The sequence below is a fragment of the Salmo salar genome, chromosome 09, assembly GCF_965601325.2.
Source record: "Salmo salar chromosome 09, fSalSal1, whole genome shotgun sequence".
In the NCBI taxonomy this organism is placed as follows: Eukaryota; Metazoa; Chordata; class Actinopteri; order Salmoniformes; family Salmonidae; genus Salmo; species Salmo salar.
Window position 1 is genome coordinate 84,487,321 of NC_138299.1, and position 25,091 is coordinate 84,512,411.

The 25,091-nt window shown below is 41.1% G+C and overlaps 1 protein-coding gene across 1 annotated transcript in view; it reads right to left on the reverse strand.

Moving 5' to 3' along the window:
- The window catches only part of LOC106611959 (AF4/FMR2 family member 2-like), a 336,588-nt gene that overhangs the window by 125,077 nt on the left and 186,420 nt on the right, over positions 1-25,091 (reverse strand). Inside the window, exons 6-8 of the mRNA XM_014212678.3 lie at positions 19,098-19,184; positions 12,731-12,767; positions 12,449-12,503 (exon numbers count right to left, since the gene is read on the reverse strand). Of these exons, the coding sequence (XP_014068153.1) occupies positions 12,449-12,503; positions 12,731-12,767; positions 19,098-19,184 (179 nt within the window). The remainder of the gene's footprint in view (positions 1-12,448; positions 12,504-12,730; positions 12,768-19,097; positions 19,185-25,091) is intronic.

Below are 25,091 nucleotides of genomic sequence, written 5' to 3' on the forward strand. Positions count from 1 at the left end.
TTCTCCTGAACACAGGGATAAACTGTTTATCACAGTGTCAATGTGTCACTGATATATAATTGGACTCACCAACAAGACCCTTCTCCTTGGCACTGCAGTACCCCTCCCTCCCCCTCCAACCTGCCCCGGCCCTGCCCACCGTATGAATGATATTGTTCCCCTGCCTGCTCTCAAGTTATTTTGAAATGGAGCGACAGGGCTGCCAGATTGGCATTTAAGTGTGACCCTTTGGGTTTTCAGTTTGACGGCAGAGGCCGCCTTTGTTAAGTGTGTAGCCCCTCACTCCCGCCCATTTAGCTAGGAGGGCTGACAGCTCCACAATAGCAGCCCCTCTCCCTCCTCTCTCCCTGAGCATGAGGGAGGCATGTCATCACTCAGCAGGCAGCAGGGGACCCTGGGAGGGTGGCCCATCTTCCTCAGAGAGCTCCTGGAGGCGGGTTGTACTGCACATCCAGAGATGTGGCACTACACTGGGGCATGACTGCCATCCCAGAGCCCCTATCCTTCCACGTGTACCTGGTAACCAACTCCATGGTACCAGGAGACAGACACATCAACATGACGAGGGGAGGCCATGCGTCACCTCTTGGGCCCAGAGAGAGACGGCAGCATCTCAGAGGTGTGTGTGTCAGAGGGGACGTACCATAACTGACTCCATTATCCCCTACAGTGACAGCTTTGTTGCCATAGAGTTGTACGGTCTTAGTGAGAGAGATACAAATCGGGGGGGGGGGTTCATTTCAGATGTTGTATTCTAGTGTAATGCATGTGGATGGTGGTGTTGATAATGACAGGGTTCATTCTGGGTAAATCATTAGTAGGGGTGATTGCCTGATGCTGTGTTAAACATGGAGAGGAGGAGAGATGACCTGCTTGCAGTCTCTGTTCAGCTATTACATTCCACTCCTGTCATTTGTCAAAGAGACTGGCCTTTCGGCAATCTTCAAGTATGAACATTCTATCATTAACCCTCCTGTTGTGTTCATTTCACGTTAATTAATTCTGTGTTCCCGGTCCAAAATGACCGCCTCATTATAGCTGATTATAAATCCATAATAATACATATATTATCAACTAACGTTGTGTTAGATCTCTTTATCAACTTAAGTCTTTGTGAACATTTCAAGTGTTGAACTTCTATTTGCTATTTATGGCTTGTGGGCCTCATTGACTTGAGCTCATACAACTCGTTTTTGAGTTTAAAAAAAGCCTAATGTATGGATAATTTTGACTATAACAAATTAATGAAACATATTGTGCTAATTATCACAGACTACTTTGTGTCAAAGTTTAACAGTTGTCTTTAACAGTTGTCTTTGTAAACGAGTCTCCCTCCAAGTTGGGCATGTTTATCACTATAGTCTCGATTGACTCTGTCAGGAACAGTTTGAAGCAGGATGTTATGTCATCAACCCGGGATATGGTGTATGTCATTGGCCCTGGGGTCGTCCTGATAACATTTTCAGCCGACAGCCGACCTCTCCTTTCAGGTGGGGATGAAGACCAGGACAAATTCCCATTCTTTGACCGGAACGTAACAACAACGTCAGCAGGGCCCTCTTCCTCATCACTGGATTGTTCCACATCGGTTGTCTCTTGGTCTGAATCATATTCTATGTTGTCTTCAACTTCTGACACTTCCTCCTCTAATGCATCGTCATTGTCAGTTTCCTGGCCTCTCTCCTCCTCACCAGTGTCATGATCAAAGATATGATCAAGAGCCTCACATACAGTATATCGTTTGGTCATTGTGCTGCCACAGAATTAATTGTGAGCAAGGCCTCAAAAAAGCTTAAATGTACCAGAGCTGCGAGAAAGGTTCTATATATTATTGAAACAAAGTAGCAATTGTTTGTGAGAATGCCAACAGGTGTGTTTCCCATGGGGGAAAGATTCAATTGGGGAAAGGTTCCCATGGGGGTTGCCATGAAAGCCAAGAAGGGGAGTGAGGTGTGTATGTGTGTGTGTGTGTGTGTGTGTGTGTGTGTGTGTGTGTGTGTGTGTGTGTGTGTGTGTGTGTGTGTGTGTGTGTGTGTGTGTGTGTGTGTGTGTGTGTGTGTGTGTGTGTGTGTGTGTGTGTGTGTGTGTGCGCTCAAACACACATGCATGTGGGGGTATGGAAGAGGCAGTGTGTCCATCTGATGAATGGGCATGTGCCTGAACTCAATTTTACACACTAATTGTAGTCTCACCCATTAATTTCTAATGACCGGTCATTTTTGACCGGGAACACCACAGGTGTACAAAAGTTAAATAAAACACCCAAAATGTAATGAAAATCATCAAAATGTATTTAGATGCCCTGTGTGGACAAAGTCATGGAACCTTATGACAATCAGATTAAATGAACTACATTTTTCAGAGAGAAAAAGTGTAAATCGGTCCAATTCGACCGGAACACAACAGGAGGGTTAATGAGCTCGTGGAGATCAGATATTTGATCCTGATTCTGTAACCCTCACCGCTATCATCCAATCAGAATGTTTCTGCAAATTAGACGGTTCTAAATTAGACATTTTAACTTAATTCATACATTTTACTAGAAACAAACATTGGGCATTCCGACGTAATGCATTTCATTTGAAACATAAACATTGGGCATTCCGACATAATACATTTCATTGGAAACATAAACATTGGGCATTCTGACATAATGCATTTCATTGGAAACATAAACATTGGGCATTCTGACATAATGCATTTCATTGGAAACATAAACATTGGGCATTCCGACATAATGCATTCATTGGAAACACCAAACATTGGGCATTCTGACATAACACATTTCATTGGAAACATAAACATTGGGCATTCTGACATAATGCATTTCATTGGATTCAAACATTGGGCATTCTGACAATGCATTTCATTGGAAACATAAACATTGGGCATTCTGACGTAATACATTTCATTGGAAACATAAACATTGGGCATTCTGACATAATGCATTTCATTGGATTCAAACATTGGGCATTCTGACATAATGCATTTCATTGGATTCAAACATTGGGCATTCTGACAATGCATTTCATTGGAAACATAAACATTGGGCATTCTGACGTAATACATTTCATTGGAAACATAAACATTGGGCATTCTGACATAATATATACTAGGCCTAGTCTACTATAACTATGACAGGTTTTGAGTTTTCTAGTGGGAAAGTTGCACTCATCAAGCAGTTATATATACACTGAGCATACCAAACATTAGAAACACCGTCCTGATATTGAGTTGCACAATCCATGTCTCAATTGTCTCAATGCTTAAAAAAACCTTCTTTGACCTGTCTCCTCCCATTAATCTACACTGATTGAAGTGGATTTAACAATTGACATCAATAGGGGATCATAGCTGTCACCTGGATTCACCTGGTCAGTCTATGTCATGGAAATATGTGTTGTACACTATGTTTTGTACACAGTGTATTAAGTTTAGTCTACTACAGTGAATTTAGGTGACCAACACCTGTGCTATGCAAGCCAGAGAGCAAAAAATATTGTCTGACGCACGTATATTGCCTAGGCTTATTTAATGTAACCCTGGCTGTTGACGTATAAGCAACACATCAGAAAGTAGGGAATCCCCGATTCCCCACGGAGCTCCGTTTTGGAAATGGCAAGTTCACTTTCTCAACCATAAACGCATATCAAGTACACTGTCCAGCAGCTCACACCAGCAGGATGGGGGGTCTTTCCATTAGGAGGGACGTCTACCAAGGATCGCTAAAATAATGACTATGATCACATTTCCTCAATTTAAATATTAGGCCTATGGGGACACCTATACATTTGGCAGCCAAGCATGAGTGATCAGTGTAGCCTTTTATTGTCTAGACATGACGCTGAAATATCTTCCCACCTAGAATCAAAATCTCCAGGCTTCTGTCATAGAATTAAGAAAAAAATGGAATTAAAGGGGCTAGTTTGGAAAAACTAACCCAGTGTGAATTTTCCTCTGAAATAAGGCCCATGCTGGAATAATAACTAAATAACCAACGTCTCTAATAATAGGTCTAGCTGTCAGGTCGTAACAGTATTGTTTATTGTTGTTCTTAAAATTAATATTCTATATTGCCCCATATTTGCGTACAACCCATGTTCCATAACATTTTCATGGAAAATATGAATGTTGTTTCCAAGTACAAATCAGCAACTGCGCTGTAAATCCGGATGCATACTGAACGTTGAGATTGCCTAAACGCCAGTTTCTTTGGCAAATGACAGGATAGGAAAGTTCGCTAAAAAGACTGCTACCAAGACTAGAGGAGAGGAGGGGGAGGCTGAGATACATAAGGCCTGTTAAGTTTCCGCTCAGAGGGAATGTCTCCAACCTTTGCAGTGCACCTTCCTATTCCCTATTCCCTCCGGAGTGAAAGCCTGCAAATGCAGTTACTGTGAGGGCCTTAAAACAAGTGTGCTTTTAAATAAGCATTCAATCCATCTCTGAGTTATTGTGTCAATCAGTTCCCAGGTACATGGAAATGGATGGATGTGAATAAAGATGCTGTAGGTTTCCCATGGAGGAGTGTGTGTGTTTCTGTGTATGTTTTCGTGTGTGTGCGTGTGTGGCGCTCACATGCAAAGTGCTTGTCTTTCTGCCTCCTGTGCTGAGACACTGCTTTGTTCCAGATCTGTCACTTAGACCAGTCAGCTGAGAGGACCATCAACACTCCCAATATCAGTCCCCCAGCCATCTGTGTGTGTTAGTCTGAAGTAGTAGGAAGCTCCCCTCTCTTCCACTCCTTCCCTCCCCTTTCTCCCCCACTCCTTTCCTTCCCTCTCCTCTCTCCTCCCCTCCTCTCCTCTCCCGTTCCCCTCCCCTCCTCTCCCCTCCCCTCCTCTCTCCTCCCCTACCCCCATCTGAGCAAACCAGAAACATTTCAATATATAAATTCAAACAATACTTTTAAACCATTTAAATATAATACATAGAAAAGTTGTGCTGGACTATGGTAGATTCTTCATCTTTTAGAGTATTTACAGTATTTACAGTTGAAGTCGGAAGTTTACATACATTTTCTCTCATCAATCTACACACAATACCACATAACGACAAATCATTTTTTTTCTAAATTATTTAAAAAAATGAAATAACCTTTACGTTTACATACAGTTACATACATACATACAGTCAGAAGTTTACATACACCTTAGCCAAATACATTTAAACTCAGTTTTCACAAATCCTGACATTTAATCCTAGTAAAAATTCCCTGTTTTAGGTCAGTTAGGATCACCACTTTATTTTAAGAATGTGAAATGTCAGAATAATAGTAGAGAGAATGATTTATTTCAGCTTTTATTTATTTCATCACATTCCCAGTGGGTCAGAAGTTTACATACACTCAATTAGTATTTGGTAGCGTTGCCTTTAAATTGTTGAACTTGGGTCAAACGCTTTGGGTAGCCTTCCACAAGCTTCCCACAAAAAGTTGGGTGAATTTTGGCCCATTCCTTCTGACAGAGCTGGTGTAGGCCTCCTTGGTTTGTAGGCCTCCTTGCTTGCACACGCTTTTTCAGTTCTGCCCACACATTTTCTATGGGATTGAGGTCAGGGCTTTGTGATGGCCACTCCAATACCTTGACTTTGTTGTCCTTAAGCCATTTTGACAACTTTGGAAGTAGCGACCAAGCTTTAACTTCCTGACTGATGTCTTGAGATGTTGCTTCAATATATCCACATAATTTTCCTACCTCATGATGCCATCTATTTTGTGAAGTGCACCAGGCCCTCCTGCAGCAAAGCACCCCCACAACATGATGCTGCCACCCCCGTGCATCACGGTTGGGATGGTGTTCTTCGGCTTGCAAGCATCCCCCTTTTTCCTTCAAACATAACAATGGTCATTATGCCCAAACAGTTCTGTTTTTGTTTCATCAGACCAGAGGACATTCCTCCAAAAAGTACGATCTTTGTCCCCATGTGCAGTAGCAAACCGTAGTCTGGCTTTTTTATGGCAGTTTTGGAGCAGTGGCTTCTTCCTTGCTGAGTGGCCTTTCAGATTATGTCGATATAGGACTCGTTTTACTGTGGCTATAGATACTTTTGTACCTGTTTCCTCCAGCATCTTCACAAGGTCTTTTGCTGTTGTTCTGGGATTGATTTGCACTTTTCGCACCAAAGTACGTTCATCTCTAAGAGACAGAACGCGTTTCCTTCCTGAGCGGTATGACGGCTGCGTGGTCCCATGGTGTTTATACTTGTGTACTATTGTTTGTAGTGGTACCGTCAGGCGTTTGGAAATTGCTCCCAAGGATGAACCAGAACTGTGGCGTTCTACAATTTTTTTCCTGGGGTCTTGGCTGATTTCTTTTGATTTTCCCATGATGTCAAGCAAAGAGGCACTGAGTTTGAAGGTAGGCCTTGAAATACATCCACAGGTACACCTCCAATTGACTCAAATTATGTCAATTAGCCTATCAGAAGCTTCTAAAGCCATGATTACTGTATGTAAACTTCTGACCCACTGGAATTGTGATACAATTAATTATAAGTGAAATAATCTGTCTGTAAAAACAATTGTTGGAAAAATGACTTGTGTCATGCACAAAGTAGATGTCCTAACCGACTTGCCAAAACTATAGTTTGTTAACAAGAAATTTGTGGCGTGATTGAAAAACGAGTTTTAATGACTCCGACCTAAGTGTATGTAAACTTCCGACTTCAACTGTATCTGTTCAATATTTTAGTGTATTATGTCTGTAACAGTGTGTTTGTTATATGTGAAAATATGATCGTATTATACATTTAATTTTAATGTTAAAGGACTCTTGGAAGATTTGTCCAAATGAGAACATCAAAATAAAATAAAATCACCCCCTCCCCTCCCCTATCCTCTCTCCTCCCCCTCCCCTATCCTCTCCCTCCCCTCTCCTCTCTCCTCCCCTCTCCTCTCCTCCCCTTTCCTCTCCTATCCTCTCTCCTCCCCTATCCTCTCTCCTCCTATCCTCTCCACCCCCCCTCTATTTTCTTCTCCTCCACCTCTCCCCTCCTCTCCTCTCCACCCACCCCTCTCCCCCCAACCCTCACTTTTCTTATCCCCTCTCCTCTGCCTTCCTCTCCTGCCATTCCAACAGCTTCCTACCAAGCCTGCCTCTCTCTGGCCCCTCCACACACACACACACACACACACACACACACACACACACACACACACACACACACATACACACACACACACACACACACACACACACATACACACACACACACACACACACACACACACACACACACACACACACACACACACACACACACACACACACACACATGGAATATTTAGATTGGCCCTGAGCCATCTCCCAGGCTGATTCCGAGAGCATGAGAGAGAGAGAGTGAGAGGAGAGAGAGAAAGAAAGCAAGAGAGAAAGAGAGAGAGACAGAGAGCTGACTGGGGTGCCACATCAAGAGGCTGTGTTAACTCATGTGACGGACGCCTTTCCCCCATCTCCTCTGACTGCCTGAGCGCCTCCACTCTGTTCTCTACATTAATCTCAAGAAATGTAGGAAACATCTGACTACTGCTTTTTTCAAACTCCCCTGTCTTAGTCACATATAACTAGCAATCTAGCTATTATTAAAGACACTTGAATATATAAAGTCGGTGTTCATGAATTCACTGCAAATCTGTATCTTTGGAACACATACAGTACAACCTACAGCTCAACTTACTGTACAGGTCCTCCTCAATACCTTATTCAATGCCATTCTAACAGCATATTCATAGCAATGGGATGTGATGCTAACATGTAACCTTAGTGTCGATGAATGATCTGTTGAGGCAAACAAACATTATCTTTCAAATAGAATTTCTGCAGAAAAGCTTTAAAGAAAAATAGTGATTGTTTTACGAAGGCCCTTTGGTACAACTGCGATTTGGGAGGTGGTCTGTGTGTGTGAGTGGAGGTAAGAGGTGGTCAGAAGGGGGGTGTGAGTGGTGGTTAGAGGGGGGTTGTGATGCAGCTCAGGTCCAAACACAAGGCCTCATTAGAGACTGATGCCTCCTGCCATGGCAGCCCTGCAGGCAACAGGCAACCTTTTTTTTCTCTCTCTCTCTCTCTCTCACTCCATCTCAATTCAATTTCAATTCAATGGTTTATTGGCATGGGAAACATACGTTTACATTGCCAAAGCAAGTGAAATAGATAATAAACAAAAGTGAAATAAACAAAAAATGTAGAGTAAACATTACACTGACAAAAGTTCCAAAAGAATAAAGACATTTCAAATGTCATATCATGTCTATATACAGTTTTGTTTTGATGTGAAATAGTTAAAGTACTGTGGGGTCTGTTTGTGTTTGTGAACAGAGCCCCAGGACCAGCTTGCTTTGGGGTCTCTTCTCCAGGTTCATTTCTCTGTAGGTGATTGCTTTGTTATGGAAGGTTTTGGAATCATTTATTTTTAGGTGGATGTAGAATTGAACTGCTCTTTTCTGGATATTGATAATTAGCGGTTAACGACCTAATTCTGCTCTGCATACATTATTTGGTGTTTTACATTGTAAACAGAGGATATTTTTGCAGAATTCTGGATGCAGAGTCTCAATTTGCTGTTTGTCCCATTTTATGAATTCTTGGTTGGTGAGCAGACTCCAGACCTCAAAACCATAAAGGGCCATATAACTGATTCAAGTATTTTTACTGGTATGTCAAATTTTATGTTCCTTTTGATAGCATAGAAGGCACTTCTTGCCTTGTCTCTCAGATCGATCAAAGTTACCTGTGGTGCTGATGTTTAGGCCGAGGAATGTATAGTTTTTTGTGTGCTCTAGGGCAACGGTGTCTAGATGGAATTTGTATTTGCGGTCCTGGCAACTAGACCTTTTTTGCAACACCCTTATTTTAGTCTTACTGAGATTTACTGTCAGGGCCCAGGTGTGACAGAATCTGTGCAGAAGATTTAGGTGCTGTTGTAGGCCCTCCTTGGTTGGGGACAGAAGCACAAGATCATCAGCAAACAGTAGACATTTGACTTCAGATTCTTGTAGGGTGAGGCCGGGTGCTGCAGACTGTTCTTGTGCCCTTGCCAATTCGTTGATGTATATGTAGAAGAGGGTGAACTTAAGCTGGATCCCTGTCTTACCCCCTGGCCCTGTGGAAAGAGATGTGTTTTTTTGCCAATTTTAACCGCACACTTGTTGTTTGTGCACATGGATTTTATAATATCGTATGTTTTTCTATAAATTTGTACAGCAGACCCTCATGCAAAATTGAGTCTAAAGCTTTTTTTTATCAACAAAGCATGAGAAGACTTTGCCTTTGTTGTGGTTTGTTTGTTTGTCAATTAGGGTGTGCAGGGTGAATACGTGGTCTGTCGTATGGTCATTTGGTAAAAAGCCAAACTGACATTTGCTCAACACATTGTTTTCACTGAGGAAATGTATGAGTCTGCTGTTAATGATAATGCCGAGGATTTTCCCAAGGTTGCTGTTGACGCAAATCCCACAGTAGTTATTGGGGTCAAATTTGTCTCCACTTTTTCTGATTGGGTTGATCAAACCTTTGTTCCAAATATTGGGGAAGATGCCAAAGCTGAGGATGATGTTAAAGAGTTTAAGTATAGCCAATTGGAATTTGTAGTCTGTATGTTTTATAATTTCATTTAAGATACCATCAACCCCACAGGCATTTTTAGGATGGAGGGTTTGTATTTTGTCCTGTAGTTCATTCAACGTAATTCGAGAATCCAGTGGGTTCTGGTAGTCTTTAATAGTTGATTCTAAGATTTGTATTTGATCATGTATATGTTTTTGCTGTTTGTTCTTTGTTAAAGAGCCAAAAAGACTGGAGAAGTGGTTTATCCATTCATCTCCGTTTTGGATAGATAACTCTGTTGTTTGTTTAGAGTTTTCCAATTTTCCCAGAAGTGGTTAGATTCTATGGATTCTTCAATTACATTGAGCTGATTTCTGATGTGCTATTCCATCCTTTTCCGTAGTGTATTTCTGTATTGTTTTAGCGATTTACCATAGTGAAGGCGTAGGCTCAGGTTTTCTGGGTCTCTATGATTTTGGTTAGATAGGTTTCTCAATTTATTTCTTAGATTTTTGCATTCTTCATCAAACCATTTGTCATTGTTGTTCATTTTCTTAGGTTGTCTGCTTGACATTTTTAGATTTGATAGGGAAGCTGAGAGGTCAAATATACTGTCTGTGAACGCTCTAAGAGACTCTGGGTTGAGATCAGTGATGAAGTAGTCTACAGTACTACTGCCAAGAGATGAGCTATAGGTGTACCTACCAAAGGAGTCCCCTCAAAGCTAACCATTGACTATGTACATACCCAGCGTCCGACAGAGCTACAGGAGTTGTGACCCCTTTTTGTTGGTTATGTTGTCATAGTTGTGTCAAGGTAGGTGGTTGTATTGGCATGACGTAACAATTGCCAAATCGTACTTTGGAGATTAAGTGATACATTTACAATATTTAAATAGAAAATTTCTCTCTCTCTGCCCCTCTCTCTGCCTCTCTTTTTCTCTCTCTGCCTGTCTCTGTCTCTCTCTCTACCACTCCACTCCACCAGACATGACTTATGATAGGAGATGAATTCCACTTTGATGACTTCATGACTTTATTTAGGTCTGCAGAGCCATTTGATATAAATACTGTGGAACACAGAGCCATCACCAGGGGCCATTCATATGGAAACAAAGGGGGCTTGCTTGTTGCTTTGCTCCCACAGGGTTTGGGACTTACAAGAAATGAGTTCAGCATGCAGGGACATTGTTTAGGAAGCGTACTGAATAAAGCGTCATTGGTTAAGTATGTTGAGCTCATTGCATACTTTGTGTCCTGGCTCCTCTATGAGCATGAGAACACTGTCACATGATTGTGATGTAAGGATGATGACTTCATGAGTACAATGCTACCGTAACCACACTGACAGACATGAAACTGATCTCATCATAGGCTAGACATAAACAATTAGACATGCGAGATCACTCACACAACAGAGGACAAAACAGAAAAATATTCGTATAAAACTGTAGTTCCTCACAATAAAATTACAGCTGTTAAGATTGCTTAAAAATAAAGAATACCAGCTCTATATGACATTAAAACTAATCGTTATGAACTGATAGGAATTACAGGTCCGGTTCAATAAGGGCTTTGAAGGAGTTAGAAAAGTACCTAGTTGTGGATCTCATCAAGGAGTTAGACAGCCTCATGATTTTGGGTGATGGTCAGGGTGAACTACTCGTTCCATGGATCACTGCACTAGGTCACTGCACTAGGTTAGCTGACAGCAGCCTGAGGCTGACAGGGTCACTCCCTGGAAGACGAGGTCTAAATGAGCCCCTAAGTCACTGTATATTCTCTTTCTTCTAAAATGTTTTCTTTACCCAGATGATGTCATTTTAAAATTCTAAGTGGTTCCATTAGTTGTGATCTCACTTATCTCATTGTAGAGTATCTCTGCATTCCTACTCGTTTAGTCTCATATGAACACACAGGGACAGAGGTAAGCACAGACAGTATAGCTGGGATATATGTTTAAACAGAGCAATAAAGGCTCTATGCACCGTAACACAACACAGACATAGAACTGCTACCGTGGTAAGTGTGTTTTAATATAAAGCTAATGCTGCTACTAACTTGTGCTTAGTCGGCATTTCCTGTGATAGTAGCAGGGGAAGAAAGAGACACTGGTTGACCTGAAGTGGATGCATTTAGCTCTGCAAGACAAAGCTGGTATTGACACAAACACTCTTGCCTTAGGCTCCCTCTAAACATTTGGACTGGTTAAATCATTGAAGACTTCTCCAATAAGAGCTGCCATTGAGCGCCACAAAAGCAGAATCTTGTGTTCAATTCGGAAAAAAGGACCTACTGTGCAACATTGGAGAGCATTCGAAAAGATAGAATGCTTGCAGCAAGAAACATCACTAGCCCTTTTCTTCATTCTCAAGTTTTATCATTCTCTAGTAACTTCCCAAAAATATTTTGTGTGCATTATCTTTAATTTGTGTACTTTGTTTATTATATCATTCCAGTTTGAAATCTGGTTATTTTGTTATGTTACTCAGGAGAGACAGAATAAATTAAATGTAAAGCACAACCCTATAACCCTTTGTAAGCCATGCCACTTCCAACCATTACTGCCAGCCTCTACACTTGGTCTGTGTTTGACACTAAACTGAGTGTAGCCCAGGTCTTGCATGACTGGGGGAGACAGGCAGTGTTGTCAGTGCTGTGCTGTTGAGGAGTGCAAGGGAGTAAGAGAGAGAGGGGGGGGGGGGGGTGCAGCCTAGGCCAGGGAGGGGCTAACAGAGAGAGAGAGAATGCCAGCTGCCCTGTTTGTTTGTGAAGAAGGCTCCTCTTAGCCGGGAATTCTGCAGGCTTTTCTCACAGGGACTTGTTTTACAAGGGAACAAAGCTGAAACCATGGCGGCATGTCTCCCCCGAGGCTTTTTCAAAACAATTAATCAAATGAATACTCACGACTTCTGTGGCACAGACTTGGTTGCAGGCTTGTTAACGGGAACATTGCACCGCTCTGCAAAATAATTTCCATTTAAATGTCAGAGTGTTGTTTTTCATTAAACCCTGACCAAGAGTGAGCTTATTATAAATGTAGCTTTTGCTGCCATATGTCACACATCATAACATTTCTTCCTAAATGGACAGCACTCCAGTTGTTACATGGTATAATGTCCTCCTATTAACATCATTTCAGACTGATTTAATCAGAGTGTGGGTAGGAAGAATGTAAAGAAGACTTACTTTGTCCAGCGCATCCTGAGGGTATGTGTTGTGACTCCTGAGCAGAGAGAGAGAGAGAGCGAGAGAGAGAGCGAGAGAAAGAGAGAGAGGTGGAGAGAGAGAGATAGCGAGAAACGGGGAGAGAGAGAGAGAGAGAGAGAGAGACAGAGACAGAGAGAGGTGGAGCGAGCGAGAAAGAGAGAGCGAGAGAAAGAAAACAAGTGTGCATGAAATACATTAGCACACAGTGAGGTGATATAGGAGAACAAATGGGAGGGAAATAGCTCAGCTGATGGACTTAATTGATTTTACACTAATACAATTAGACAGAGCACACAAATCCTGTTTCAGAGTACGGTGAGTGGGCTAGAGTAGGCAGCAAAATGTCTTAGTTAAAAGATGGCACCATTAAATCAGGATTTATAGACACAGGCTTATTATTAAGAATGTCAGGCAGGTCAAGCTATGAGCTTCAGACCTATTAAGACAGAAAGAAAAGGGCTTTAGCTGCAAAAAGAAGCATCAGAGGATTGGAGGCTAGGGAACGAACACAGAGAGAAGAGGAGGAGAGGATGTGAAGGCTAGGACAGACAGATGCTGGGAGGAGGAGAGGAGGAGAGGATGTGAAGGCTAGGACAGACAGATGCTGGGAGGAGGAGAGGGGGAATGGGCTGAAGGACAATGGATTATATCGGGGCTAAATCACACTGTATTACAGTGCGGCTAAAGTGAGCTGACAGGAGTTTCTTCTTAAAAAGTCCATCCGGCAGGTGTATGCAGCCAGCCAAATGAAGTCCTATGGGCCCTGGTCAGAAGTAGTGCACTAGGTAGGGAATAGGGTGCCATTTTGGACAAATGCTCTCTCTCTCTCTCTCTCTCTCTCTCTGGTGCCATGGGTGTCTCACTGGTCTTTTACTGTGACAGAGTCTGACAGGCTCTCACTAGGACAACAGCTTTGGGTCCAATTTAATACAGACCCTTTTACTGGATGAGCTCTCCCTTCTGACTGCCACACAGATCATGTGATTACTGCTTACAAAACAAATACTGCTTAATAGAAGAAGTAGTAGTAGTAGCAGTAGTTGTAGTAGTATTGATAGTAGTAGTAGTAGCAGTAGTAATAGCGATTGTAGTAGTAGTGATAATCGTGGTGGTAGTAGTAGTAGTAGTAGTAATAGTAGTAGTAGCCTCAGTAGTAGTACTAGAAGTAGTAGTAGAAGTAGTGATAGTAGTAGTAATGGTAATAGTAGTAGAAGTAGTAGTAGTGACAGTAGTAGTAGTAGTAGTAGTGATAGCAGTAGTAGCAGCAGTAGTAGTAATAGTAGTGATAATAGAGGTAGTAGTAGTAGTGGTAGCAGAAGAAGTAGAAGTAGAAGTGGTGATAGTAGTAGTAATGGTAATAGTAATAGTAGTAGAAGTAGTAGTAGTGACAGTAGTAGTAGTAGTAGTAGTAGTAGTGATAGCAGTAGTAGCAGCAGTAGTAGTAGTAGTAGTGATAATAGTGGTGGTAGTAGTAGTAGTAGTAGTAATAGTAGTAGTAGCATCAGTAGTAGTACTAGAAGTAGTAGTAGAAGTAGTGATAGTAGTAGTAATGGTAATAGTAATAGTAGTAGAAGTAGTAGTAGTGACAGTAGTAGTAGTAGTAGTAGTAGTAGTAGTAGTAGTAGTAGTGATAGCAGTAGTAGCCGTAGTAGTAGTAGTAGTAGTAGTAGTAGTAGTGGTAGCAGAGGAAGTAGTAGTATTACTAATAGTAGTAGTAGTAGTGATAATAGAGGTAGTAGCAGTAGTAGTAGCAGAAGTAGTAGTAGTACTACTAATAGTAGTAGTAGTAGAGATAATAGAGGTAGTAGTAGTAGTAGTGGTAGCAGAAGTAGTAGTAGTACTACTAATAGTAGTAGCAGTATTGATAGTAGTAGTAGTGATAGTGGTAGTCGTAATAATAATAGTAGTGATAGTATTAGTAGTAGTTGTAGTGGTAGTATTTGTGATAGTAGTAGTATTTAAGATAGTTAGGGATGCACGATATATTGGTAAACATATCGGAATCTGACAATATTAGCTAAAAATGACAACATCGTTATCGGCCTGATGTCTAGTTTTAAGCCGATGTGCAAAACAGATGTCAAAGCTGACGTGCATACTATATAGTGATAGTAGTAGTAGTAGTAGTACTAGTAGTATTGATAATAGTAGTAGTAATAGTAGTAGTAGATATAATAGTAGCAGTAATAATAGAGGTGGTGATAGTAGTAGTAGCAGAAGTAGTAGTAGTGATAGTAGTAATAATAGTATTAGTAGTGATAGTAGTAGTAGTTGTATTAGTAGTGATAGTAGTAGTAGTTGTAGGTGTAGTAATATTAGTAGTAGTAGTGATAGTAGTAGTAGTATTAATAGTCATAGTAGTGATAGTAGCAGTAGTAGTAGTGATAGTAGTAATAGTAGTAGTGATCGTAGTAATAGTAGTAGTGATCGTAGTAATAGTATTATTAGTAGTAATAGTGATAGTAGTAGTAGTAGTATTTGTGATCGTAGTAGTATTTGTGATAGTTAGCGATGCACGATATTTTGGTGAACATATCGGAATCGGACGATATTAGCTAAAAATGCTAACATCGTTAGCGGCCCGATGTCTAGTTTAATGCCAATGTGCAAAACCAATGTCAAAGCTGACATGCATACCTATAAAACGTAGGTACATGACGTAATGACACCACATAAAATGTTGCGCACACGTGCAACACAGCATTCCTAACCTAGCCCACAATGTCTGCTGTGTGGCTCGAGCAGTCAACAAGTCGAGCAGTCATTTGAAAGAGTAAGACAATTTCAGCGAGACAACTCAAAGGTGAAATCCATTAACGCCAAGATAATGGAATTCATTGCCCTTGACAATCAACCGTTCTCTGTCGTGGGTGATGTTGGCTTTCGCCCACTGGTCGAGCACCGATACACATGATGCCCTACCGAAGTTACACAGTAATTGCATCACTGCTAGTATGCTTCACGACATACAATGGAACGCCCTTTGGGTCTTTGCATGTCAAAAAAGATACACCTCAAATAACACTATTTGACGCGTTAAATAGCTTTTAATTTGACACATCAAATAACAGAGTTCTATTATAGAATGTTGTGTGTTCTGAATTTGCACGTGCAATCCAAGCGCCACCACTACTATCAGTAGAACTGTCAAAGCTGTAGAAAAAAAGTCTGCAAACAAGCAAACACCGGCCACGAACAATGTGTTTACAATACCATGTTGGTAATAAAGCATTATTTGTTTGACTGCAACTTCTGGGGTAGCTAGCTTTAGCTTGGTACCTAGCTAGCACCAATACAAACAGCCTGAAATCAATGACCAGCAGAAACTGCGGTCATTTTCATTATTTTTAGCAATGATTTAGGAATCCTTGTGAGTAAGTATTAGCTAGGTAGCCACTTGTTGTTCGCCTATTGAAATTGAACTTCAGTTCATGAAAATAAATAGCTAGCCATCTACTTAACCCTGTTGCCCTTAGCTAACGTTATAAGTAGCCAGCTAGCTTCATCTGGCTAGTGAGGCTCAACCAGACCGGGTTATGTGTGGGGAACTTAGCCACAATAAGGATTAGGCACAACAGTGGAATTTGAGGTTTGCCTTCAAAATAAAAGGAGCTCTTTGAAGGTCATGCAGGTTACAATTGGTGGAATCGTGCCATATTTAGACTAGATAATGTTAAACAAGGTTGGAATGTTAAGCAATGAAATGGGGTATCAGTCTACTCGGTGACACCCACAGAACACAACTGTGAAGAGTTTACGCCAATATTAGCGTTGTAGCTCTTATCACGGGACTGTGACTGTGTGAAATCACCTCCCCAGTCAGCCTATTGTGTGTATTGACATTCATATTACACTGTACAGCTTTACCTAAGGATTGGGGATCAATGAAATGGAGTCTATTCAATACCCAAGATATTTTTTCCCAATGTTCTCCTCAGAGTTATCAGACTCCAAAACATCCACGCAGTATTGTTTTTCTTCGGGAATAGTGCTCAATACATATAGGTTGACAATACATGTGGCTTAATTCACAGTTGTTTCAGAGTCCCACAATAAGATCTAATGTTCTAATGTTCTCTGGGTGTCACTGAATAGACTGATACCCCATGTCATTGATCCACAATCCATAGGTAAGGCTGTACAGTGAAATAAGTATGCCCCAATGCAATTCCAAAGTTTAATACATCCAGTGTGATAACAGATTGTCACATTAACACATTTTTGTATTTTGTTGATTTTATATAACATTCCAACCTCAGTTAGCATGATCTATTCAATTGTGGCATAATTCTACGATTTGTATTAATTTGCATCACTGTCAATGACATACTTTTATTTTGAAGGCTAACTGCAAAGTCCACTATTGTGGCTAATCCTTATTGTGGCTAGCTTAACATACATGGGTCCGACCACCATTAATCAAATAACTGTCTTATAAATTAGGGTTATTTTAGATGATGACACCTAGCTATATAGATAACTAGCTAACTATAGGTACTGAAACAGATTGTCATCTTGCTATGTTTTTGGGGAAGAACATTGTTTGCATCCATGAGCTAGCTAGCTTTTTTTATGACCAGCACTGTAGGTGCGCGAGACAACTTTACCAGCATCATAGCATGCTAGGCATGCTAGGCAAGCATAACTAGGCAAGTCAGTTAAGAACAAATTCTTATTTACAATAACGGCCTACCCCGTCCAAACTTGGACGCTGGGCCAATTGTGCACGGCCCTATGGGACTCCCAATCACGGCCGTATGTGATACAGCCTGGATTCGAACGAAGGACTGTAGTGACGCCTCTTGCACTGAGATGCAGTGCCTTAGAGCGCTGCGTCCATGTGTGTGTGTTAACTATTTAACTGTACTAGAATGCTTAAAAGGCCGATACAATTTTAAATATTGGTATCGGTATCAGATATTTTGGTAAGGAAAATATTGGATATCGGTATCAGCCAAAAATGTCATATCGGTCATTTCGGTGCATCAGTGCATAGTAGTAGCGACAGTAGTAGTAGTGATAGTAGTAGCAGTAGTAGTATTTGTGATAGTAGTAGTAGTGATAGCAGTAGCAGCAGTAGTAGTAGTAGCAGTATTTGTGATAGTAGTAATAGTAGTAGTTGGTGTGATAGTAGTAGTTGTGATAGTAGTAGTGATAGCAGTAGTAGTAGCAGCATAAGTAATATTATTAGTAGAAGTAGCAGTAGTACTAGTAGAAGTAGTAGTAATATTAGTGGTAGTAATGATATGAGTAGTAGCTGTGGTTGTAGATGTAGTAGTATTAGTAGAATAAGCAGTAGAAGTAGTAGTATTAGCAGTAGTAGTAGTATTAGTGGATGAATCAGTAGTAGTATTGATAGTAGTACTAGCAGTGGTAGAGGTAGTAGTAGTGGTAATAATAATAGTAGTAGTTATAGTAGTAGTAGTGATATTAGTAATTGTAGTAGTAGCTGTAGTGATAGTATGAGTAGTAGTAGTAATAGTAGCAGTAGTATAGTAGTAGTGATAGCAGTAGTAGTAGTAATAGTTGTAGTAGTAGTAATAGTTGTAGTAGTAGTAGTAATAGTAGAAGAAGCAGTAGTAGTAGTAGTAGCAGTCGTAGTAGTATTGATAGTATTAGTAGTGGAAGGAGTAGTAATAGTAGGTGTAGTGATAGCAGTAGTAGTAGTAATCGTTGTAGTAGTAGTAGTGATAGTAGTAATAGTAGTAGTAGTATTTGTGATAGTAGTAGTAGTATTATTAGTAGTGATAGTAGTACTTGTAGTAGCAGCGGTAGTAGTGGTAGCAGAAGTAATATTATTAGTAGACAGTAGTAGTAGTTGTAGTGATAGTAGCTGAAGTAGTAGTAGTAGTAGTGATATTAGTAATAGTAGTAGTATTATTATTAGTAGTAGTAGTGGTAGTATTAGTAGTTGTATTTGTGATAGTAGTAGTAGTAGTGATATGTGTCGGATTAGTAGTAGTGATAGTAGTAGTAGTGATAGTAGTAGTAGTAGCAGCAGCAGCAGCAGCAGTATTACAAGTAGTAGTGATAGTAGAAGTAAAAGTAATATTAGCAGTGATAATAGTAGCATTAATAATACTAGTGATAGTATTAGTATCAGTAGTAGTAGTAGTGATAGTAGTAGTGACAGTAGTAGCAACAACACTAGTGTTGATAGTGATATTATTATTATTATTATTAGTAGTAGTACCGATAGTAGTGATGTTGGTAATAGTAGTATTAGTAATAGTACTTGTAGTAGTATTAGCAGCTTTAGCAGTACTGGTAGTAGTAGTAGTAAATAAATTGGCTGTGGTTGTCAACGAACAGTACAGTGTTGTAGGCTATATGCTTTAGGACTCACCTTGGAGGGAATAGGGAACCGGGTTTGCTCAGCCTTGCCTGGAGTGTGGATGGCAGTCAGGGGAGGAGGCCAGGAGTGGGTCATCTCCTGCAGGGAGAGACATTACTCAAGTCAGCCACATAAAGTATACAGTTGAAGTTGGAAGTTTACATACACTTTGGGTTGGAATCATTAAAACTAGTTTTTCAACCACTCCACAAATTTCTTGTTAACAAACTATAGTTTTGGCAAGTCGGTTAGGACATCTACTTTGTGCATGACACAAGTCATTTTTCCAACAATTGTTTACAGACAGATTATTTCACTTATAATTCACTGTATCACAATTCCAGTGTGTTAGAAGTTTACATACGCTAAGTTGACTGTGCCTTAAAACAGCTTGGAAAATTCCAGAAAATGATGTCATGGTTTTAGAAGCTTCTGATAGGCTAATAGGATAATTGACATAATTTGAGTCAATTGGAGGTGTACCTGTGGCCTACCTTCAAACTCACTGCCTCTTTGCTTGACAACATGGGAAAATCAAAAGAAATCAGCCAAGATTTGTAGACCTCCACAAGTCTGGTTCATCCTTGGGAGCAATTTCCAAACGAATGAAAGTACCACGTTCATCTGTACAAACAATAGCATGCAAGTATAAACACCATGGGACCACGCAACCGTCATACCGCTCAGGAAGGAGACACGTTCTGTCCCCTAGAGATGAACGTACTTTAGTGTGAAAAGTGCAAATCAATCCCAGAACCACAGCAAAGGACCTCGTGAAGATGCTAGAGGAAACAGGTACAAAAGTATCTATATCCACAGTAAAACGAGTCCTATATCGACATAACCTGAAAGGCCGCTCAGCAAGGAAGATGCCGCTGCTCCAAAACCGCCATAAAAAAGCCAGACTACGGTTTGTAACTGCACATGGGGACAAAGATCATACTTTTTGGAGAAATGTCCTCTGGTCTGATGAAACAAAAATAGAACTGTTTGGCCATGATGACCATCGTTATGTTTGGAGGAAAAAGGGGGAGGCTTGCAAGCCGAAGAACACCATCCCAAACGTGAAGCACGGGGTGGCAGCATCATGTTGTGGGGGTGCTTTGCTGAAGGAGGGACTGGTGCACTTCACAAAATAGATGGCATCATGAGGAAAATTATGTGGATATATTGTAGCAACATCAAGACGTCAGTCAGGAAGTTAAAGCTTGGTCGCAAATTGGTCTTCCAAATGAACAATGACCCCAAGCATACTTCCAAAGTTGTGGCAAAATGGCTTAAGAACAACAAAGTCAAGGTATTGGAGTGGCCATCACAAAGCCCTGACCTCAATCCTATAGAAAATGTGTGGGCAGAACTGAAAACGCATGTGTGAGCAAGGAGGCCTACAAACCTGACTCAGTTGCACCAGCTCTGTCAGGAGGAATGGGCCAAAATTCACCCAACTTATTGTGGGAAGCTTGTGGAAGGCTACCCGAAACATTTGACCCAAGTTAAACAATTTAAAGGCAATGTTACCAAATACTAATTGAGTGTTTGTAAACTTCTGACCCACAAGGAATGTAATGAAAGAAATAAAAGTAAATAATTCTCTCTACTATTATTCTGACATTTCACATTCTTAAAATAAAGTGGTGATCCTAACTGACCTAAGACAGGGACTTTTTACTAGGATTAAATGTCAGGAATTGTGAAAAACTACTGAGTTCTAATGTATTTGGCTAATGTGCATGTTAACTTCCGACTTCATGTCACATTCTGACCTGTAAAGGTGTTATTTGTTAGTGTTTAGTTTGGTCAGGACGTGGCAGGGGGTATTTGTTTTATGTGGTTCAGGGTGGTTGTGTGTATGTGTCCATGTAGAGAGGGGTATTTGATTTATTAGTCCAGGGTTTTGGTTATTGTTATGTCTAGTCATTTGTATTTCTATGTTTAGTTAATTGGTGTTGGGGCCTTCAGTTGGAGGCAGCTGTCTATCGTTGCCTCTGATTGAAGGTCCTATAATTAGGGGTGTGTTTGTATTATGGATTGTGGGTAGTTGTATTTTGTTTTGTGCTTGTCACCTGACAGAACTGTTAGTGTCATTTCTGTTAATTGTATACGTGTTTATTTTGTTTCTCCTTTTTATATATTTAAAAGAGAAGATGAGTATACATTTCCCTGTTGCGTCTTGGTCCTCCACACACGACACTCGTTACACTTCAACTGTTAGTGAATGCGCGCGCACACAGCTCACACATCCCTACTGTAAACATTCAAAACAAGCAATGCTCATGGCTGCATCTCTACTTGAGTCACGGAGCCAGCATCTCTACAGGAGAGGTTGTGAGCGTGCTTTCAGTGAGCAGACAGTATATAAATGAGCATGCACCAGATCACAGCTTGACACACTGCACCCACACATCAGTTGAGCTTGCTCCTCATTTATCCACTACAGTACATACACACAACACTTAAATTATCATTATCAAGATCTGTTTTGAACTTCGGACGGTCAATCAAAATAACCACCTCTGGCTTTATTCACCTGAAGTGTCAGACTGAGCTTGATGTCTAATAGAGATACTCACATTTCAGAGTAGCAATGTGGCAATGAAATCTACTGAGCTAGTACCACAATGTGGCAATGAAATCTAATGATCTAGAGTAGCATAAGGCGCAAATGTCATGGCTGTGGAAAGGATCGGACCAAAGTGCAGCGTGGTTGTAGTTCCACATTTTATTAAATCCGTGAAACTTCGCAAAACATAAATAACTGAATTTACAAAACAAACCGTGACGCAGAGAGAAACAAACACTACTCAAAAGATAATCACCCAAAAAACCCAGGAAGAAAAACCCCCTACTTAAATATGATCTCCAATCAGAGGTAATGAGGACCAGCTGCCTCCAATTGGAGATCAACCCAAAAAACAACATAGAAATAGAAAACATAGAAAAACACAAAACACCCCCGTCACGCTCTAACCATAGAAAATCACATCTTACTATGGTCAGGACGTGACAGGACGTGACAGACTAGAGAACGTCGCTGAGAGTTCTGGACTAGGGAACGTCACTGGAGGTGGGGTGCGCGGAGCAGGCACAGGGTATACTGGGCCGTGGAGGCGCATTGGAGGTCTGGAGCTTATGGCTGGCACAACCCGTCCTGGCTGGATAACCTCCGTAGCCCGACAAGCGTGCAACGTTGTGACAGGTCGCACAGGTTTGTGTTGGCGAACTGGGGTTACCGTGCGTAAAGCTGGCGCAGGATAACCTGGACCGAGAAGACGCACCGGAGACCAGGAAAGCTGAGCAGGCATACTCCTTCCTGGCTCAATGCCAACTCTAGCACGGCACCTGTGAGGAGCTTGCACCGAGCGCACCGGGCTGTAGCTGCGCACTGGCGACAGTGCGTATCTCAGAATAACATGGTGCTTGCTCGATCACTCGCCCCCCACAGTAAGCACGGGGAGTTGGCTCAGGTCTCCAACCTGACTCTGCCAATCTCCCGTGTGTCCCCCCAAAAATATGTTTTGGGGGGCTGTCTCTCGCCCTTGCCTCGTTGTTGGTACAGCACCTCATAATGACACCGCTCCGCTTTAGCTGCCTCAATCTCCTCCCTCGGACGGCGATACTCCCCAGCCTGCCTCCAGGGTCCTTTTCCGTCCAGAATTTCCTCCCAAGTCCATTTCTGTTGCTCCTGGGCACGCTGCTTGGTCCTTTTGTGGTGGGTGATTCTGTCACGGCTGTCGAAAGGATCGGACCAAAGTGCAGCGTAGTTGTAGTTCCACATTTTATTAAATCCGTGAAACTTTGCAAAACATAAATACAAAAACAACAAACCGTGATGCCGAGAGAAACAAACACTACTCAAAAGATAATCACCCACAAAACCCAGGAAGAAAAACCCCTACTTAAATATGATCTCCAATCAGAGGTAATGAGGACCAGCTGCCTCCAATTGGAGATCAACCCAAAAAACAACAACATAGAAATAGGAAAACTAGAACTTAAACATAGAAATAGAAAACATAGAAAAACACAAAACACCCCCTGTCACGCCCTGACCTACTTTATCATAGAAAATCACATCTTACTATGGTCAGGACGTGACAGCCAATGAAATCTAATGATCTAGAGTAGCACAATTTGGCAATCAAATATAACGATCTAGAGTAGCACAATGTGACAATTACATCTAATGATCTAGAGTAGCACAATGTGGCAATTACATCTACTGATCTGGAGTAGCACAATGTGGCAATGAAATCTACTGATCTAGAGTAGAACAATGTGGCAAATCTACTGATCTAGAGTAGCACAATGTGGCAATGAAATCTAATGATCAAGAATAGACAAAGTGGCAATGAAATCTAATGATCTAGAGTAGCACAATGTGGCAATGAAATCTAATGATCTATAGTTGACAATGTGGCAATGAAATCTAATGATCTAGAGTAGCACAATGTGGCAATGAAATCTAATGATCTAGAGTAGCAAATTGTGGCAATGAAATCTAATGATCTGGAGTTGACAATGTGGCAATGAAATCTAATTATCTAGAGTAGCACAATGTGGCAATGAAATCTAATGATCTAGAGTAGCACAATGTGGCAATGAAATCTAATGATCTAGAGTAGCACAATGTGGCAATGAAATCTAATGATCTAGAGTAGCACAATGTGGCAATGAAATCTAATGACCTAGAGTAGCACAATGTGGCAATGAAATCTAATGATCTAGAGTAGCACAATGTGGCAATGAAATCTAATGACCTAGAGTAGCACAATGTGGCAATGAAATCTAATGATCTAGAGTAGCACAATGTGGCAATGAAATCTAATGACCTAGAGTAGCACAATGTGGCAATGAAATCTAATGACCTAGAGTAGCACAATGTGGCAATGAAATCTAATGACCTAGAGTAGTAAATTAAAACCATGTACTTGGATATCCCCATGCAGATCCAAACAACATAAATGACTGGTTCTCGCTGTGTGGCTGAACGTGTTTGTCAGAGTAGAAGTTATCAACTTTGTAGCTCAGTCGTTAGAGCATGGCACTTGTAGCACGAGGGTAGTGGGTTTGATTCCCGGGACCACCAAACGTAAATGTCTGCACACATGACGACTGTAAGTCATTTGGATAAAAGTGTCTGTTAAAAGGCGTATATATAATATACATGATCAAACCAACTATCAATGTCTAGAAGTAAACAACAACATTCTTGGCTTATAATCTTACATACTTTGGTATTTCACTAAATTCCTTTTAACCTTATTTCCTCCCCAAGAACACCAATATTATTGCCTTCTGGGAAGCACACACAAGCCATTCATTTGTGTCAGATGCAGTGAGGCAGCGGGTAGCTGGCTGTACCCTCGCAAGGCTTTGAGTTGCAAATTAAATGTATTAAAAGCAGCCGAGCATGGCTCCCAAACCAAACAGGGCTATCCAAACACAGTGAAACAAGGATAACCAACTGTTTAGTCTTGCACCCCTGTGACGGCAGGACAGACCAATGGTTAAGACCTGTGTGTTTAAATAAATACACACTGGAATAATATTCTAAACTGACCATCTCCTGAAACTCTTCGGTCTAGGGATGAATTGTTTTGATTATTTCTTGAAATCTCTGAGGGATATTCAATCACACTAAGAGTCTGGGTTATCGTCCTGTGGTGTTATAAAGTATGTGCTGTATCCGACAGTACAGTATGAACAATTGTCTCTCATGTAATAGGGTTTCACAGATCAACTGCTCCTATCGATGCACTTAGACAGACACATTACAGGATTACGATGTACTGTTGAACTGTCAGCCTCAGAGATGAAGATGCATATGGACATCATCTGTTATCTATCCATCTTTTCATTCTCTCTCTCTCTCTCTCTCTCTCTCTCTCTCTCTCTCTCTCTCTCTCTCTCTCTCTCCCGCCCCCCCCCCCCCCTGGGCTGGCAAGAGGAGAACGAGCGTAGAGTAGAGCCAGGAAGGGCAGAAGAGGACAGATAGATGAGGTACCA